The sequence below is a fragment of the Corvus brachyrhynchos genome, unplaced genomic scaffold (genome assembly GCF_000691975.1).
Source record: "Corvus brachyrhynchos isolate BGI_N302 unplaced genomic scaffold, ASM69197v1 scaffold544, whole genome shotgun sequence".
Classification (NCBI taxonomy): Eukaryota; Metazoa; Chordata; class Aves; order Passeriformes; family Corvidae; genus Corvus; species Corvus brachyrhynchos.
The window spans coordinates 3313757-3331431 of NW_008238325.1; the positions used below are offsets into that span (position 1 = coordinate 3313757).

Consider the following 17675-nt stretch of genomic DNA (forward strand, 5'->3'; position numbering starts at 1 on the left):
GCCGGCCCTCGCGGGGCGGGGGGGGGGCTGGGCAGCCTCGGCAGCGCTCCCAGGGCTCCGCAACCCTCCCGGGGCTCCGCAACCCTGCCGGGGCTCTTGCCATCCATCCCCCACGCCGGGGCTCTGCAATGGCTCCCCCCGGGGCTGGGCAGGGCAGGGCAGGGCCAGCCAGCCAGGTGCTCACCGCAGCCTGCCCAGCAGGTGACACCTGAGCCTGCACTGGTAATGTGGATGTGTGGGCTCCCTGACCATGGCAGGAGAATGGAACTGGAAGATATTTAAGGTCCCTCCCAACCCAAACCATTTTATGTGGCTTTGGAAGTTCAAATGTCAAATGCACAGGCACCATCCATCAGGGACTCTGCACCAGGGCCAAAAGTTGAGCTTGAGCCAAGCAACAACTAAGTCTTGAAAATTCCAGATGTGGTTAAGAAGCTGCACATAATTTGGCAGTTTAATTTCTTCTCAGCTCCAAATCTGGTAAGGTAAGGCTAAAACTTTCAAAGCTCAGTTTTCTTCTCTCAGAAAGAAGTCAGCACCTTCTCTGCTTCTGCTCTCCCTCGAATCTCCTGTGCCTGCTGTGCAAACACAGGCACACTGCTCTCATATCCAACAATGCTTTATTGCCACTCGTCATTCTTCACTGCACAGTACAATGTGATGCCATTAGAAGATTTCCTGCAAATCAAATGGACACACCTGCATAAAAATGTCTGGTACCCTGAACTGGGGAGCACAGCTCCAAGGGGCCAAAGCACCATGTTTTCAAGGCAACCCAACCTCAACTCATAAAGTACCATAAGACAAAGGCAGTAGTGGCAGACGATCTGCATTAAGAGCAGAATAACGAATTTCAGAAGTTTCCCTACCAACACTGTCTTTTTAAACACAGGGCGTTACTACAATTGTATCTGGAAGTCAGAAAAACTTTGGAACACAGACAGGGAGAAGGAAATAAAAAGAGACAAATACATTTGCAACAGCACAAAACCACACCATTCAGCTCCAAAAGCAAATGAAAACAGAAAGCCAGCACCCAAATGATAAAGCATATCACACCCTACCTGTTCAAAACCACAGCACATCCGTGTGCTAAAGTCCTGATGTCACCCAGGCATTAGGGCTAAGAACTTTCAGTGACTTCCCCTGCCTGCTGTGACAGCTCTCCTTCCTCAGCGTCTCTCTGATTACCATAAAAGTGTATCGGGATCACAAGGACAACTCTGGCAAGTGTTTCACTCCATCTTACCTGTTCTGAGCTCCACCTAATGGTTTGCTGGCATGTCTGTCTCTCTGGAAATGCTTCCAGATGTGTGATCCCCCCAACACTACATTCTGCTTGTTTAATGCAAAGCCATTAAAGCACTGATTGACAGTGACAATGCAGCAGGTCTGTGCAGAGAGTCCTGAACTACGACCACCACTGGCTGAGAACACAGCCACTGGCAGAACACGGGTGGAGTCACAAAACAGACCCACTCATATTTTCCACTTTCAAATTTTACTCCAACAGTGTATATTTAAATTCAGATATTTCTTTTCTCCAAACACCTTCCAAGGAAATTCAGGAGTTTGGTGTTATACATAGACCCAGCGCCATTATCATCTGCACTACACACACGCTAAAAAAAAAAAAGGACTTAAAAATTCCACGGATTACTGATTAAATTTTTTATTGATCTCTGGAAATGGGTTTAGGAGCGGGGGCAAAAATATCAAAAACTCCAGGAGTATGTAGTTTTAGAATATTTTAGAATATTTAGAATATTTTTTAGAATATACTAAAAAGCCTAGTAATTTATTACTTGCTACAATAGATGCAGACGTTGTCAGCAAGGCAATAATCTGGAATTTTACTTGGCAGCATCCAAAAAAAACCCTTGCTAGATCATTTCTCCTGAGGTTTGCAGTACACAGAACTGAAGAATACGATGGCAACAGCAAAGAGCAGTTGCATCCTGTAACCCAGCTGCCCACTAGTAAAGAAAAAACCACACCAAGAAGACCCAAAGCTTCTCTATCAAATAAACACACAATTCATGTAAGTAAAAATTAAATCCATTGTCGATAGATTATGAATTGAGAGGAGACTGCAGCCATTACCTCTTGGTTATCCTTACTCTGATTTGCCCAGAAGATCTTATGATAAAGTGTCTCCATGGAATTGCTGGAATCTGATCTGTCAAAACAATGCCGATCCAACACTTCCAAGGTGTGCAGAACCCGGCTGATGGTCACCCCTGGAGATGGGAGTGGGACAGGAGCAGGGCAAAAAAAAAGGGTTTACACAGGAAGACATTCACCTGGCAATCTATTGCTGGGATTAATGGTAAGGCAACAGAATTACACTCATTATACTGTTCAAGGAAGAACAGATGTAAACCCTAAATCTCCAATGTTTGTTTGGAATTGTCTTACCTGCAGTTGACTCTTGGCACTTGTCAAACGACCACCGCACCTCCACAGCATGGCCTCTTTGCTTTATCTGCTGTTCTACTTCATAAATCTTTGCCCGAACCTGTAAGAAATAGAGCTGCTAATTAGCTGGTGGTGGGAAGTGTCAATTTCCACGTCAAAAAAAACAGCAGGAACAAGGTACCCCACAGTGTTCCACAACACTCCCTACATTTGGGAACAACAAACTGAGGGACATTCTGTTCAAATCTTCTCTGCTAAGAATCTTCTTGCACAATAAAACATCATCTCCTTTCATTCCACCCAGCAAAACTTAACTTTCAGCATGTGTGAAAAGTCACATCTCCCAATACATACACAAAGCTTCCTCTTATTTGCCATTTTACATCTTTAAGTAATTTCAGTTTAATAACAGAAAACATCTGAATGTAAATAAAATTCCTGATATTTTCCCCAAAGCTGTCCCACAATGAAGGTCAACACCAGCACAGCACTAGCCTTGACACTAGACTCACAGAAATACCCAAACTTGGCTGCAGTCCTAATGATCAAAATGGTTACTGGGATATAAACCAAATCTTAATAATCTGGCAAGAAATAGCTCTTACCTGCTGATTAAAGGCTGAATTTCCATCTGGCATAGGTAAACTAGATGGAGCAACTTGAAGTAAATCCAGAGGTGAGCCTGGATTAATGTTCTTATTTTCATTTGTGGAATAATTCCACACCAAGGCACTTGGGCAACAAAGAGTTACAGTCTGCAAGCAATAGTACAAAACAGGAGTAATTTCTTTTTCCAAACATGTGTGATAGACAAAACCTACAATAAGAGTCCATGAGATCAGAATCACTTTTGGTCCAACTGCTACAGTGAAAGAAATAAGACAGGCCTATGCACAACTACTTTAGGAATTTCCATTTGAGGAAATACAACTACTGTTTTATTTTCCTTCTTCATTATTAAAAAGAAATAAATTTAAATATATGCATGTTCGATTTCCATTTGTATTGCTTTCATAACAACATCAAAGACCATCACCAAAGGTTCATTTCAGCTAGATCCTTTCTGCAAAATGGTAACAGGCTTAACAAAAAAGAAATCATTTGTTGTTCAGCTTAGAGAAAGAAGCTACATGTGAAAAATTTAAATTTAAGAAATTCATTAAAATCAACTCCCCAGTCAAGACTTGAAAGCATAAAGGAGTAATTTAAATGCACCATGAACTTAGCATTTTGCATTGACAGGCTTCAAAACAGTCATTTTACAATGGCCTGTCACAGGTACCACCACCCTGCAGCATTTGGTACCAAGCAGAGCTACAGCAGAATCTTCTGCTCTTTGGGGTCAGACCTTCAATATCATCTGAAATGATACAAGTTGACTCATCTTATAGATGTTTATTTTTGAGACTGTTGGATTGCTTCTTGGGAAGCTCCCCCAGTCCAGATCTGGACTAGAAAACAGCATCTTGACAAACATTGCCTAGAGAAACATTCCTCTGGAAAGGTGGGGAGCCTGTCTGAATCCAGGCTGAGCTATGGACCCATGTGACGGCATAAGGGAAAGGGGGAAAAGGAGAGAAAAGAGCAGAACAAGCACACACAAACCCAAACAGCAGAGGCTGCGCAGGAAGATGACCAGCTGTGTTGCCAGTAGAGAATCGCTGTAACACTGCCAGAGGTCACAGCATAGCCCAGCAGCCCAGGACGGAGACAAACCCAGCATTCCCAGAGCAGATCCATGTTCAAGAGGAAAAAAGTCACAGCACACTGAGAACCAGAGAGAATCTAACCTCCTGGCTCAGGCCCCCTCAGCAGAGAGGGACGAGGATACTCTCCCACTTCCCTTCCTCAGACAGCACCAACACACCTGCCCTGGGAACAACCCTGCCTGCCTCCGGGCTCTGGACTTCCCACACTGCAACGTCCAGGGAAAGCTGCAGCCCTCAGAGAGGGAGCTGCTACTAGGAGAGCTCTTTGACTGAAACAGACTGCCCAGAGCGTTGGGGTAGGCGTTAAAACCCAGCCTCGCATCGTCCTGCGGAACCTGCTTTGGCTGACCCTGCCTAGGGAGGGCACAGATCACATTATCTGCAGAGGTCCCTGACCTGTTCCATGATGCTGTGATCCCATGAGCATCAGCAGACTCCTGGTGCCAGCAGCAGGATATCTCTGTGCAGCCCCCAGGGAGAGACACTGAGCAAACAACAGCAGGAGGGTTTGGGGAAGTCTCACTAGATCAGGGCTCAGGAAGGCAAACAACCACAGCTCGTCACAAGCGCCCTTCTTCAGAAAGTAATTACTCTCTTGATATTTCTGTGATTGCCAAGCAACGAACACAAGCAAGCAGACTCTTCTGTTCTACGGTCTTGAAAACTGGAGAAGTTGGTAAGGCAATATAAACTGCCCATAAAACTGACAAAACCAACATGAGATGTCCTACAGTGGCACCAGGCATCAGTGACAGGCTGGAGACAGCAAAGGAGCCCTCGCGGGCCGGGGCTCGCAGAGGTCAGCGCGGTGCTGTGGCTGCCCAGCCACGCTCAGCAGGCACACACAGCCTGGCAGGACCACGGGGGTGACAAGAACAGGATGAGATGCGTGGAGCAAACCCTCTATCCCAGAAGGAAGGCCTGGCCATCCCAGGCAGCAGAGCCACTCCTTCCCCCAGCAGAGGTGCCGAAGACACACAGACACCACAAGCTTCTCCAGGAGGCTGCTCCATTGTGCCTCAGCAGGTGCAGAGACCCCCCACCCACTCTCCCCACATCCATCACCCTTTAATGGACACAGGTACACTTCAAACCACAGCTAGCACACCTTGTCCCACCCAAACCCCACTGTTTTCCAACACACTGAACGGACATAGCCTTGAAAACAAAGAGCAGCAGAGCAGTGGCCTACCTGCAGCATGCAACTGAGTCCATACACCAGTGGACGGTGCTGAGGGCAGGCGAGGAAATCTGAGCAGGTCATCTGTGCTGGGCTCACCCCAGGGGCAGTCGGACTGGGCACTGCCAGGGGAGGGTTACTTGGTCCGAGGATCATGTGAGGGGAATGGGCAGCTCCAAGGTTAGGCCCGTCGCTGAGCAGCAAGGACAGGCGTCTGGCACAAAAGTATGCAAGGCGGCGGGACAGGTAAGCTGACTGAACAAACTCTTCTGAGTACTGAAATTTAAAAAAATGCAGTTTATTATACGGTCTGCTCCGTGTACCCATTTTCCTTGACAACCTAACAGTTGTCATGCATGAACTGGAAAGAAACACTTCCAATGTTTAGGATTCCAGAAGTTAGAAAAGAATAGCTCAAATGTACATCTATACTTCTTTCTCTTAAAAATTTCATCTGCTTTCCAGGACCAGTTACAGTAAAAGATTCCCTCTACCAAACTGAGTCAAGGATTATAAAGCATGAACATCTCATAGGCGTTTATAAACTCCAATCATGCACCAAACAATATTTATATAGATTTTATCACCACAAATTTAACAGGTGTGAATCACACTTACACTGACTTTGGCTTTAAAATATACACGTACCTGCAACATCAGTGGCAACAACAGCTTCAGAAGATCATCATCAGCGGGTCTGATTTTTTCCAAAACATCCAGTATCCATGTCAAATACTCATGTCTCTCGAGCATTCCTTCCTTAAAGGATTTCAAATAACACATCACATGTTACCTGGGAGCACTCAACAAGCAGCTGTGTAATTCCATGGTACATTTCACTCTGGTTGAGCCCTCGGTACCCGTGTCACCACAGAGCTACCAACTCCCTCAAGCACCGCTGCAGCCCCAGCGCCGCCAGCAGTGCCACAGACAGGAGGCCAGGCACAGCACCCGTGCTCTGCGCAGCTTCAGCAGGGGTGACTCCCTCCCAGAAACCTTCCTGCTGCTTCTGCCCTGGGCTGGAAACAACCAGAGTGTTCTGCTGCACTAGAACCAGGCAGAACTGAAAGCCCGGCCACCACTCCAACACCCGAGGCTTCATGTGCCACAGTGGCCTCAGCCCGAGCCACGGTCACTGAAAACACCCTGAAAAGATGGGATGATATATGAGAGGGAATAATTGAGTGCACTGCTGCAATTGCAATCAGGCAGACTGAGCAAATCAGAGCTTTTTCAGCCACCAAATCTGTAAAAGGGATTAGCATTTACAATTTATGCAAGTCTTATGACAAAAGTTACCACTGAGTTCTAAAATTGGATTTTCCGAGAATAGTTACTAAAAAAAAAAATCCCTGCACTCCTAAAAGTATTACCTGAAACATATAAAATGACAGTTTTTCATTGTATTCCCACTGCTGCAGGGCTTGTTCCACCTCTGAAGGCATCGCCACAGAGCTGTTGCCTTGGCTCGAAGTTCCATGGTAGAACTCTGCAACCTTTGCCAGCTGCTCTCGGAGGTATTTGGTTACAATTTGAGTCCATTCTACAAAATACGTTTGCAATTAGAAAACTTCAGGTGATCAAAGGTTTCCTGCACAGTGAGAATTGAAACAAAGTTACACTGTCTTTGTCACCAGAAGTGTTTGTCCCCAGCCTTACCCCTGCATCTCTGGCAAACTAATGGGGCTCTCCTGTGTGCACCTGCTCTCAGAGCTGTCAGTGTGCAAGCAGCCTGCACTGACACAGCTGCGCCTTTAAGGAATCGCCTGTCTCATCAGATTTCAACAGTCAGTCACAAAACTGCCTTGAAATAGATAAAATAAATATACTACATTACTTCCTTCCATCTGAAGCTTTACTGCTTTCCCCCTTCCCCCTCCAAACAGAGCCAACAAAAAACTGATTGGAAATTTGCACAAACAATAGGTTATAAAACCATTCCTTCTGCAACCACTCTGGAAATGCCAGCTTCTCCAGGTTTTCACTCTGACAAGGCTGCAGCAGCCCAGCAGCAGTTTCTGTGGTCAGTGTGACCAGCACAGAGCAGGTCTGCATGGCACAGTGAAAAGAGGAAAAGAGGATTTGTAAGGAAGGAATTCTCTCAGCAGCAACTGGAACAATCCAGGATATTTGTGAATATCTTGGAGACAAACCTCTGGCAGAGCTGTGTCTATCAGCAAACAGAACATTTAACAAGAGCACCCTCTTTTACGACTCCATAATGCAGTTGCTGTGACAACCAGAGCTGTTTACTGTCAGAGCTACAGAAACCACCACTCTCAAACACAACTCTTTTCACTGTCCACTGCCCATCTCAGACTCCAGCTAGCACATTCCTTCTTTTTGCCTTTTGCATCTGTAATTGGCAACTCTGTCAACAAATACAGACTACACATTGGAAGCTTTTCTACCCAAACCCACTGGAATTTCTGGATGAAGCTAGTGGGGTTTAGTGTTTTCACAGAGCAGTTTAACTACATTTACATCAAACATTCGCTTGATTTTGGGAAAACAATTTCAAATCCACTAGTTCAAATTTATTTCATGTGACAGTATGAAAGAATAATTTTCCCAAAGCAATTACCAATGTCTCTGTGCCACTGCGTTGGAAACAATGCAATACCACCTTTCTGGTAGCCAAGGCGTAGATATAAAACACTCTGGGAAATGCCAAAGGCTGTTCAGTAACACACACGAAACTACCTCCCAAAAAGCTCTCAACAACCTCTGCAGAACAGGGAATTTGGACAGAGGACCAAATCTTCAGTAACCCAGCTCAGAACATGCGCTGATAAAGCCACTGGCCCCTCAGCCCACAGACGCTGCCTGGCCTCACTCGCCCCCACTGTGAGGGGGGTACCAGAGCAGGAGTACCTGCCAACCCCAGATACACACGACCACCTTGCACCCTCCCAGGAAACACGAACCCCTTTGCTATGAAGAGCTGCTACTCCCAGCCAGAGCAAAGTAGGTGTAGATACACGATTACAACTAAGGCATGGACAGCCTTAGCTTTCCCCACCTCCTCCTTACGCCCCTCCCATGAGGGCAAGTTGGCAGGAAGAAGCAGACATTTCTCCCAGCATTACAGAGATGCTGCTAAACAGCACTGAAATTGTCTATTCTGAACACAATGTGTTCAGAACACACCCTTTAAGAGTAGTCCTTAAAATACATAAATTGCCAGCTGTGTTCTAATAAATAAGATTTGAAATTTGCACATTTCATTATGGGCATTCTAAAGTAGCAATTCTGTTCAGCCCCAGGCAACATTTAGCTTGGCACAGCCCCTGCCACTCCTACCAGTCCCACAGTGACCGGTGTCGGTGCTGAGATGCAGCACAGCCATCTCCTCAGGTGCTGCACCTGGAGATTTTGGGAGGATTCAGCTGGGAGCAGAAGCAGCCAACCAGGCAGTAGTTCTGTTCCATGGCTCTTTGTACTCTGACACATACTTCAAAGTGAAACTGATTTTAAAGCATTTTTACTCCAATTCCCACTGCAAAGATTCTTCTCTGGACACCCAGTAACACCACAGCCATGAAAAAGAGAAGCAGGCCCCTTCAGCTATTACCATGCATGGAGACATTAAAGACATTTATTTACCAATACTTGGGTCAGTGGCCTGGCGTTTCTTGATTTTAGCTTCAGAAATAGCAGCATAGTAGGCACATGTCATTTTGATAAGCCATGCCGCTCGCAGCAGTGGCACAGAGTATTTTGCTAAGTAAGCAAAAATATCTTCTTTTTTACTGAGAATGGGAACCTGAAAGAAAACAGGCAGCAAGTTACAGCACACAGTCCAACAGCAGCTGGCTCCAGCGGGTCATCCCAGGCCTCCACTGCTCAGCCTCACATAGCCTGGAGGGTGGCAGACTCTGCATCAGCCCAGGAACCCACTGTGCTGACAACACCAACTGTCCAGGCACAGGGGAACTCAGGGATTGACAAAAAAGAGACACTGCCCTACAGTCTTCCAGGCTTCATCAGGAGCATCCTTGACCTACTCAGAGATGCCTACAAGGCCATGAGCAAACCTCTCAACAGCCACTGACATCCAAAGTGCAGAGAACATCCTCTGAGCTGATCCTCAGTACCTCTGGAAAACAGAGCTCTGTCATGGTTTTGGGTAAGGGTTCAACAAGAGAAACATTCTGGACATGAAATGTAGTCATTCAAAGGAACTTTGTGCCAGTTAGATCAGCAGTTGCCCCTTGCTCAAGCCCCCTCCTTGCAGAGAAGGCACACTGCACAGCCCCAGCTGCCTCCTGCACAACGCTTCATCCAGCATGCTCCAAAATACTGCGCTATTCTTACAGCCCAGCCCAGTAGAATCCAATAGCCAGGAAACAGAGGAAGGATATTCTGATACCTTTTTTGCTAAGAGAGTCAGGGGTTTACTTCCTGCCAAATCCATGAACCAGTTGTGAATTGCACTCTGAGACCGAGCAGTCACCAGCCAGTAGTTGTCTTTGGCATTTACTTGGGGTTTCTTCTTCCCCGTGTCCTGGAAAGTGTTAAGTTTGAGCTTTTCTGCCAGGATGCTGCTGAAGTAAGCACCGATCTGGGGGGGGGAGAAAAACATGTATGACAATCCAGTAATTAAGTATCTACTGTACATTAATACACAAGGATTTCCATCTGAAGGGATGCAGTCCTCGCTCCAGAGCAGTGCAATGGGATCACACTTATTCCCTGCAGAGAGGAGAGGGGGGGTTCAGAATATCAAACACCTGTATGATACATCTGCATTACCACTGTAGAGGCTGTGGGTCAGCAAAAACAATCAAAGGGACCAGGGCTCAAGGCCACCAGGGCTGAGCTGCCCCTTGGGACAGCCACTGCATGCCCAGAGCTATATCCTGCCAGCCAACACCTGTTTGGATCCAGGCCCCAGTGCAGTGGAGCCTAAGAGAACATTCCTCCCCTCCTGCCCTTCATGGCAGCACAAACTGCATAAATACACACTTTTCACTTCTGTTTAGATCAAACCAGCTGTCACAGGAACTGCATCCATTGCCTGTCTATCAGCAGCTACAGCAGCCAAAGTTTCAAAGTCTCAGGGAACCTCAGAAGTCTGACTTCTACTCAAAGCCCCTCTGCTACCGCCCGGTACCTCCACAAGGAGAAACTTTGCAAGATTTGGTCCCCTGGTACCTCAATCCCAAAACAGCAGGAAAAAAACCCAGAGGTTTTATTTCCAATGTAAGCTTATTTGCTTTTCAGAATGACTATAATAGGAATAAATAATAGGCCTGCCAGTCAGAATAATCATCACTGGGTCATTTTAAAATATAGGGGAAGCCTTTAGGAGATACTGAACTTATTTTGGTAATTCTATACTTAAATATTGAAAGAACGACAAGCACTTCCTTGTGAATTTATGTTCCACATTTCAAACAGTTCTGTTCAACAGTCAAAACGTGAATAATTAATATATGAGAGAAAATGCCTGCAGGTAGCATTCCTAGGGAAAAAGGACAATTCAGAAGAAGGTAACAGGAAAACTTTTAAAATTTCAGCAATAGCAACCCTGTCATTTACATGCATCTCTTCCTCCACTAAAAGAGTAACACTGTATACATAATTTCATATTTTCTAATAAGTCATAAGAAGTTAGATTTTCAAAGTCAAATAGCAGAAAATTACTTTGTCTGAAAACATTTTTATAAGTTTCTTGATAACATTCTCCTTCCAAATGCTTTCTTCCTGCCTTTCCAACAGGAAAAAAAAAGAATTACAAAAGAGTACATTAATCTGGACAGATGCTTCAAAGAAATATGGGAAGGCTTTTTCTAAACAGCTATTATTTTCAATTTGCAAGATAGTAACCAATATTTTAGTAAATTTTATTGCTCTTAAGTATCTTAAACTTCTTTGATTCTCAAAAACAACCACAGAAGAGCTAAGCTAAAATTCACTAAACAGTCCAAGAATACATTTCCAAGAGATCTGGACCATAGTGATCAGTTTCTCCTGGCAGAAAATACCCTGGGGAAACAGATAAAAGACCAAAGCAAGCTATAGACATGTAAGCACCAGGGACTTCCAGGGAAGGAGGAGTCACTGCTGTCTCAGTAAGTCACGCAAATGAAAGAACAAGAGCAAAAGTGTAATGTCCCTTGTACACTGAAGTGTGCTAGTTGTGTTTTTTCCTTGGCATCCATGGTTTCCTCTGAAGACTGATGACAGCAGGTAGTCCAGCATTCTGATATTCATTCTGTAATTAACTTTCATACCAAGACTTCTGACTAGAAAGCCAAGCATTCCAGACCCAAGTACCACCACTGTCAGCTTGGTTCCAGTTTCCATGAGTGCACCCAGACTGAAAGGCCCTGTCTTACCTTTGAGGTGTTGATGACAATATTCCTGGCAGATCCATGCTCATCTCCAGAGAAGGCAGGCTGATTGCTGAAGCCTTGCTTTACATTCACTGCTGTAAGCTCATCCTGTAAAGAGTGTTTTAAGCGCAAAAGATGAAACGACAATTTAAGAAGTTGCATCATTCCAAGAAGCATGCTTTTATACGGAAAATTTTTGTATTTGCTAGTACATCACATTCTGTGTTCATCTGAACACTCAGAGCCCTCTGCACACTCACAGGATTTTTGGCAAAGGGAACATGATGCCACTGTTACCTTCTGGTCCCCATCAGGTGTTCACTTCACTACAGACTTGAGGCCATCACTTGACAAATGCTGCTGGTTTTGCTGACAAGGAATTGCTGCCCAGGAGAAGGGCAGCAGGAAGCAAGGCCTCTATAAAACCTGGAGCACCACTAGCATCCTCTGTAAAACCTGGAGCACTCCCCAGCACACAGCCTGAAATTTCCCTTGTGAAAGTGGTGTCAGACCACAGCCCCCCCTGACCAGCACTGGGAGAGCAACACATCCCCCTCTCCTCAGATACCCTGGGAGCAGCTGAATTGCTCCACAGAATGCTGCTGCACACTTCTCCTTAGCACCAGAACCCTATATGTCCCTACCCCAGCAGGAAAACAAGCTTGTATTGTTGTTCTGTTGACAATTAAAACATTTCTATTGTGGTTTATGGGCCCACCATCATCATTTGAGAACATCTACTGAAACAGGAAACAGATCACCTCTAGTAAAAGCAATTCCAGGTGAACATCCAGCCCTGCTGCAACTAAACCCACTTCTTTTGGAGCTACTTCTGCAGTGGAAGCATGACTGGTCTCCTACTGCACTGTCAACACACCTTCATTTTGCTGTTTATTGGTACTTAGGCAGGCTTGGCTGGGTTGCATTCACAGCAGGAACACACAGCAGGCAAGAGGGGGGTCAGCAGCATTAGGCACAAACACACCCCCAGGTCTTCACAAATTTCCTAAGGAAGCCACATCCTTCCCTATCTTCACTCTGTGCCTTCACCAAAGTTAATATTCTTCCATGGAGGCTGTGCCATTTGTTCACTCATTCAGGATTACATGCCTGCCAGACAGGTTTTCCTACACCAGTTGGATGGGAACTTGTTGGGTTTTTCCAATCTGCCTCTGAAGAGAAGGCACAGATCTCCCCAAGGAAGCAGTTACCTGCCACCACAGGTACTCTACACAAGCTCAGGTGATCCACAGACAACTGGTATTGAGTGAGATGGCTGTGAAATACCCTCTGAAAGCAAAGAGCAACTGCACTGTGACCAAGCAAAGAGCAGAAAATAAAGTTAAGAATGTCACCGTTTTTCTAGAAGATTTTATTCCTAGTTTTGGGTGACATGTCTCCCAAAAATAGCAACCCAGAAGCTTCCTTTCAGTTTCTTCTCTTACACTTTGCCATGCATTATGCTTTTCAGTATTTTCCCAAAGTTTGGGAGTAACACAGCAGACTAACATATTTTGAGGAACTCTAAGCTCTCCAAGGTTTGTGAACTTAGCAAAGCTCATCTGAATTTTAAATTAAATCCACCAGAATTGCTGGAACACTACTCCACCCACACTATCCCCCAGACAGTCCTGAAAACACAGCTACAGAGAGAGCTGGAAGTGATCAAAGACATTACAAGCAAACAAATAAAAGGTAAATTGCAAACAGATGGAGACATTGTTACTAATAGCACCACTTCCAGAGCTGACCCCGGTTCTGTTATCTTTAAACTTTGCCTTTTAAAACACACTATCTAAATTTCAGCATTATGCTGAAAATAACCAAGAACAGTCTGTTGTACTCCACACCTACCACCACTGTAGGAACAAGCTGTGAGGGGCTGACAACACAAACACATCAGTGCTTGGTTTGTCTGGCTCCATTAGTAGCTCAGATTTCCTCTACTACTTCAGCAAGAAAACTCAGGACGTGGCACAGTTACATAACTGAGCACCACATGGAAATGAAAAGACATCACCTGCAAACACAGGGAATGGAGACACCTTTACAAACAAAATGATAAAATGGATGTTCACAGGAGCTCTCGTTACATCTCACTCGTACCAGCTCCGTTACCAGCTCAGGCTCATTCCCTGAGAGCAGGGCTGTGCCCTGGCAGAGGGGAAGCTCCTGGGCACAGAGGCAGGAACGCCAGCACAGCTCAGCTGTACATGCTGATCGTACCAGGGGCAAGTCCACGCTACCTGGCCGTGTGCTAAGGAGAAGAACAAGAGCACTCAGGCTGCTGTCACTGAGTGGTGCCCATGCCACAACACACTGGTTCTTCTGGGCTCCTGCAGGAATGGCGAGCTGCCTTTCCAAACGCCAGCCACGGCCCCAAGCGTGCCCAAACAAGGCTTAAAACCCTTCTGCAATTTTAAATAGCCAAGTGAACATTCAGGCCCAAATTGCACTAATTTGTTTCAGACAGACTTTTACTTGTTTTGTGTGGGATATTCAAGCCCCGTGCACAGCCCCGTGTGTGAACACAGCCCGTACAGGCGGGATCTGTCAGAAGGGCAGCCTGAGAACCTCGAGCCGGTGTTCCTGCAAGAAGTCTGTGCACGGTCCTTCGCTCCAGAGTGCTGCTCTGAGGACCACACCTGTGACACTTACCCAGCCAGCTGCCTCAGGTCAGCCGTATCTACAAGAGAACAAATGAGCTCACTGCTGGAATCGAGCATTGTGGTGTTATTGTTGGGTGTTCTGGACTGTATAATCCTATATTCATTTGCTTTTAATTAATAGGAATGAGCTCTTTCAACTGAAGCATTCTCCTGCTTCCCTACAGCTGCAGTAACACTTGCTCAATGCAGCACCAGGCCAATGAAAGAAAAGCAGGGAGCTAAGGATGCGTCAAGGTTTTGACAAACGAGGAACTGGTCAGTGGATTCTGACATCTTAGCTGGACAAACAGACAATGTGCAGAGCTATACCAGCACTGTTTGACAGGCAAACCCAAGGAATCTTTGAAATCTTTCTCCAAAACCTCAAAAATATCCTTTCAAAATAGAATTCTAAAAGAAGTCCAAATTAAACTCACAAAAGCAACTAAGTGAATCTTTTAAATTAGTCATTACTTTTAGATCCTCTCACATGCTCCATCTTTTGCTTCATGTCTTTTTAATACGACAGAGCTCATACCTTCAGCAGCTTGGAGTAACCACAGCATTAGCTTGGAGACCCAAACCTGTGGAGACAGGGAGGTCCAGGGTTCCAACCCAGGGCGATAAACCCTCCACTCAGTTCAGCTTACACTATCCAATGCCAGGTTTGAACAACAAGATCAAAAAATAACTCCCCAAAAAAGGCTATAAAATACTGTGCCAGTCAGAGATTATGAAACAAGCTGTATTTCATGATGCAGAGAGGAATAAAATATTTAGAGGAGCATTATCTGTCCCAAATCAACAACTCCTAAGTTACAAGTAAGGATTAGCCATGCCCAGCAGCCAACCATGGGCAAGAGCAGGTTTTGATGGAACAGACACTGAAAGGGCCCAGAGGGATGCCCAGCTGGGATATGGGGGACCATTCTGGAGAGGCTTCTGGCAGAAATTTCAACTGCTTTACCCATCCTACCAGTGAGGAGGGAGCCTGGGCTACTGGTGAGTGCAGACGTTGGAGAATGGAGCCTTGAGGGTCAAATCCTGTGTACCACGTGCAGAGAAGAGGATGTCATTTCTTCTGTCTGAAAACTATTTCTTAGCATAAAATAATGTCAATTGTACTTTCTCATGCTTTGAAACCCAATTCAACTGAAGTTAAAAGCATTACTCACAAGTAAAATCATCAGGCTCTGGCCTGCAGACATGGCACATTCCATGGGTTTATTGGCTTGTAACAAACACAATTTGCAGTATATTTTACCCATCTTAAGGAGATGGTGGTAATTCAGAGCACAAAAAAGTGTTAGCTGATTCCAACACTTGCCTTCAGCTGCTGCAGCCAGGACAGGCTAACGTCACAAACTCTAGAGAGCTCAGATGTCTTCTAGAGAAAAGGCTGGAAAGAGGTGGAAAGCAGGAGGGCAAGTAGAGGCCAGGAAAAAAGTGGAGGCCGAGACGGGGTAGGAGGCTGGAAAGGGGTGGGAGGCTGGTTTCCAAAGCACCTTTTGCTCCACATCAGCAGCATACATTGCTCATGTACAGAGAAACTACTTGCAAAGCACTGACCAAAGTTCAAAAAAACCACATTACAGAAAGACAAGGAAAGCTAATTTCTTCCGGTCTTTCCCTTTCAGAGCAATATGAGGTGCTAAAAGCAGCCCCAGCAGGTAAGTGCCTCCAAGCAGAAGCTATGCCTATGCCATTTGAAGACTTCCTCCCCCCACACCCTCATTTCTGCAGAGGGTATTTTGCACACAGGGTGCACGCCCAGCGCTCAGGGGGCCGAGCCCTAGCCCAGGCTGTTCACAGGGGACCTTGCTAAGGACACGGATTTGCACCTGGTACCCAGGTGAACAGGCTCCAAAGCATGAGAGCCCAGGGCCCCGGGAGGTGCTGCTCCTGGCAGAGAGGGAGCTTAGAAAGGCACAGAACAACAGTCGGCGACAGCGACATCACCAGAGAGTCCATCCCAGCTCCACTGGGACCTGTAAGTCTGTGTTGGTCTCCTTCAAATGACAGCCAGCCCTCAGCAGCCCCGAAGCTAGGGGACACAGGGCTGTGTCCTGTACATGTGACACACACAAAAACGTTGCACCAACACAGGTGGAACAAAGACTTTCCGCAAACCAGGGGAAATCAATCCCATTGTGGCCAGTAACGAGACTGTTGCAGTTATTTTCTAGTCAATAATGCACCCATGAAACCTATTTTAAATATTAACCATCTGGGCACTTGCTACTTCCATTCTTATTGTAATGGGCTGCATATTTATAAATATGTCTGCAAGAATCAGTTCACCACCTGACTAAAAATATTCAACAGTCCAGAACTAAAAATTTATCTCCATACATTGTCACAGCCAAGTTTGGATGCAGTCCTGCCAGCCTAGTCAGGATAGAAATTGTCATAGCATAGAAACTACAAGTTAGAGGAGTATTTCCAGTTACTGTGACCATCAAGGTTGATGAATAGTAGAGTGAGGAGACAGAAAGATACCGGAGGTCACAGACCCTGAGGTATGTCTCAAAGCATTAGCCATGGACTTAAATCCACATCTTTTACTGCCTGGTGTCTCGGCTCCTCTCAGCCAGCGCTAACCAGCAGTCACTCTTACGGCTGCCCCCCAGCCTATGTGAACCAGATGATGATGCTCATAAACTACTAACAAATTACCCTAATTAGCCTCCTTGCTGGAAACCTCTACAATACAACGTGACAACAGACCAGGCAAAGAGCAAAGCATGAAGAGAGTTGCATGGCTACCCAGCTGTACTTGCTCGAGTTAAGCAGTGCTCATCCTCATCACCAGCCTGATGACTTCCATGAGTGCCGAATTCGCCAGGACAGAGGGCAGCCAGGGACAGCAGCAAAGGACACCCCAGAGGCCGGGGCAGAGATACCTGCAAACACAGCTTTGTGTACAAGACACAACACAGCACACAAGGCCAATCTCGGCGAAACCATTGACTTTGCTGGGAGACATCCAGTTCACAAACCCTTCCCAGAGGCTCCTTCCGTTCACCTATGAAGGATTGGCAGCTGGGAAGCAAGACTGAAGCCAGGCCAGGGAGAGCAGTGCGCTGTGGAGCTTTGCTGGAGGAGCCAGCCACACCACAGCACCTGCCTGAGCTACATGCTTGCCCCAGCTCTGGTGGCATTGGGTCTCTGTGGGTTTGGTTGTGGTATTTGCAAGAAGGAGAGCCACAGCCTGATGGCAAAGCACAACTTTCAGCCTCTACCCTCCCTTTTCAGATGCATTTCCCGACCTTCAACACCGTGCAGGCGTTTCATTCCTCTGACGGCAGATCCCTGCCATCAGGTCAGACACATGGTGGGCAGCTGAGCAGGACCACGTTCACCCCCGGCCACTGGCACC

General features: G+C 46.1%; 1 protein-coding gene across 1 annotated transcript in view; it reads right to left on the reverse strand.

The window, feature by feature from the left end:
- The window catches only part of MED12L (mediator complex subunit 12 like), a 97630-nt gene that overhangs the window by 78997 nt on the left and 958 nt on the right, over positions 1-17675 (reverse strand). The window contains exons 2-10 of the mRNA XM_017734415.1: positions 11652-11756; positions 9680-9871; positions 8914-9073; positions 6681-6850; positions 5956-6066; positions 5320-5583; positions 3024-3173; positions 2419-2518; positions 2104-2240 (exon numbers count right to left, since the gene is read on the reverse strand). Of these exons, the coding sequence (XP_017589904.1) occupies positions 2104-2240; positions 2419-2518; positions 3024-3173; positions 5320-5583; positions 5956-6066; positions 6681-6850; positions 8914-9073; positions 9680-9871; positions 11652-11756 (1389 nt within the window). The remainder of the gene's footprint in view (positions 1-2103; positions 2241-2418; positions 2519-3023; positions 3174-5319; positions 5584-5955; positions 6067-6680; positions 6851-8913; positions 9074-9679; positions 9872-11651; positions 11757-17675) is intronic.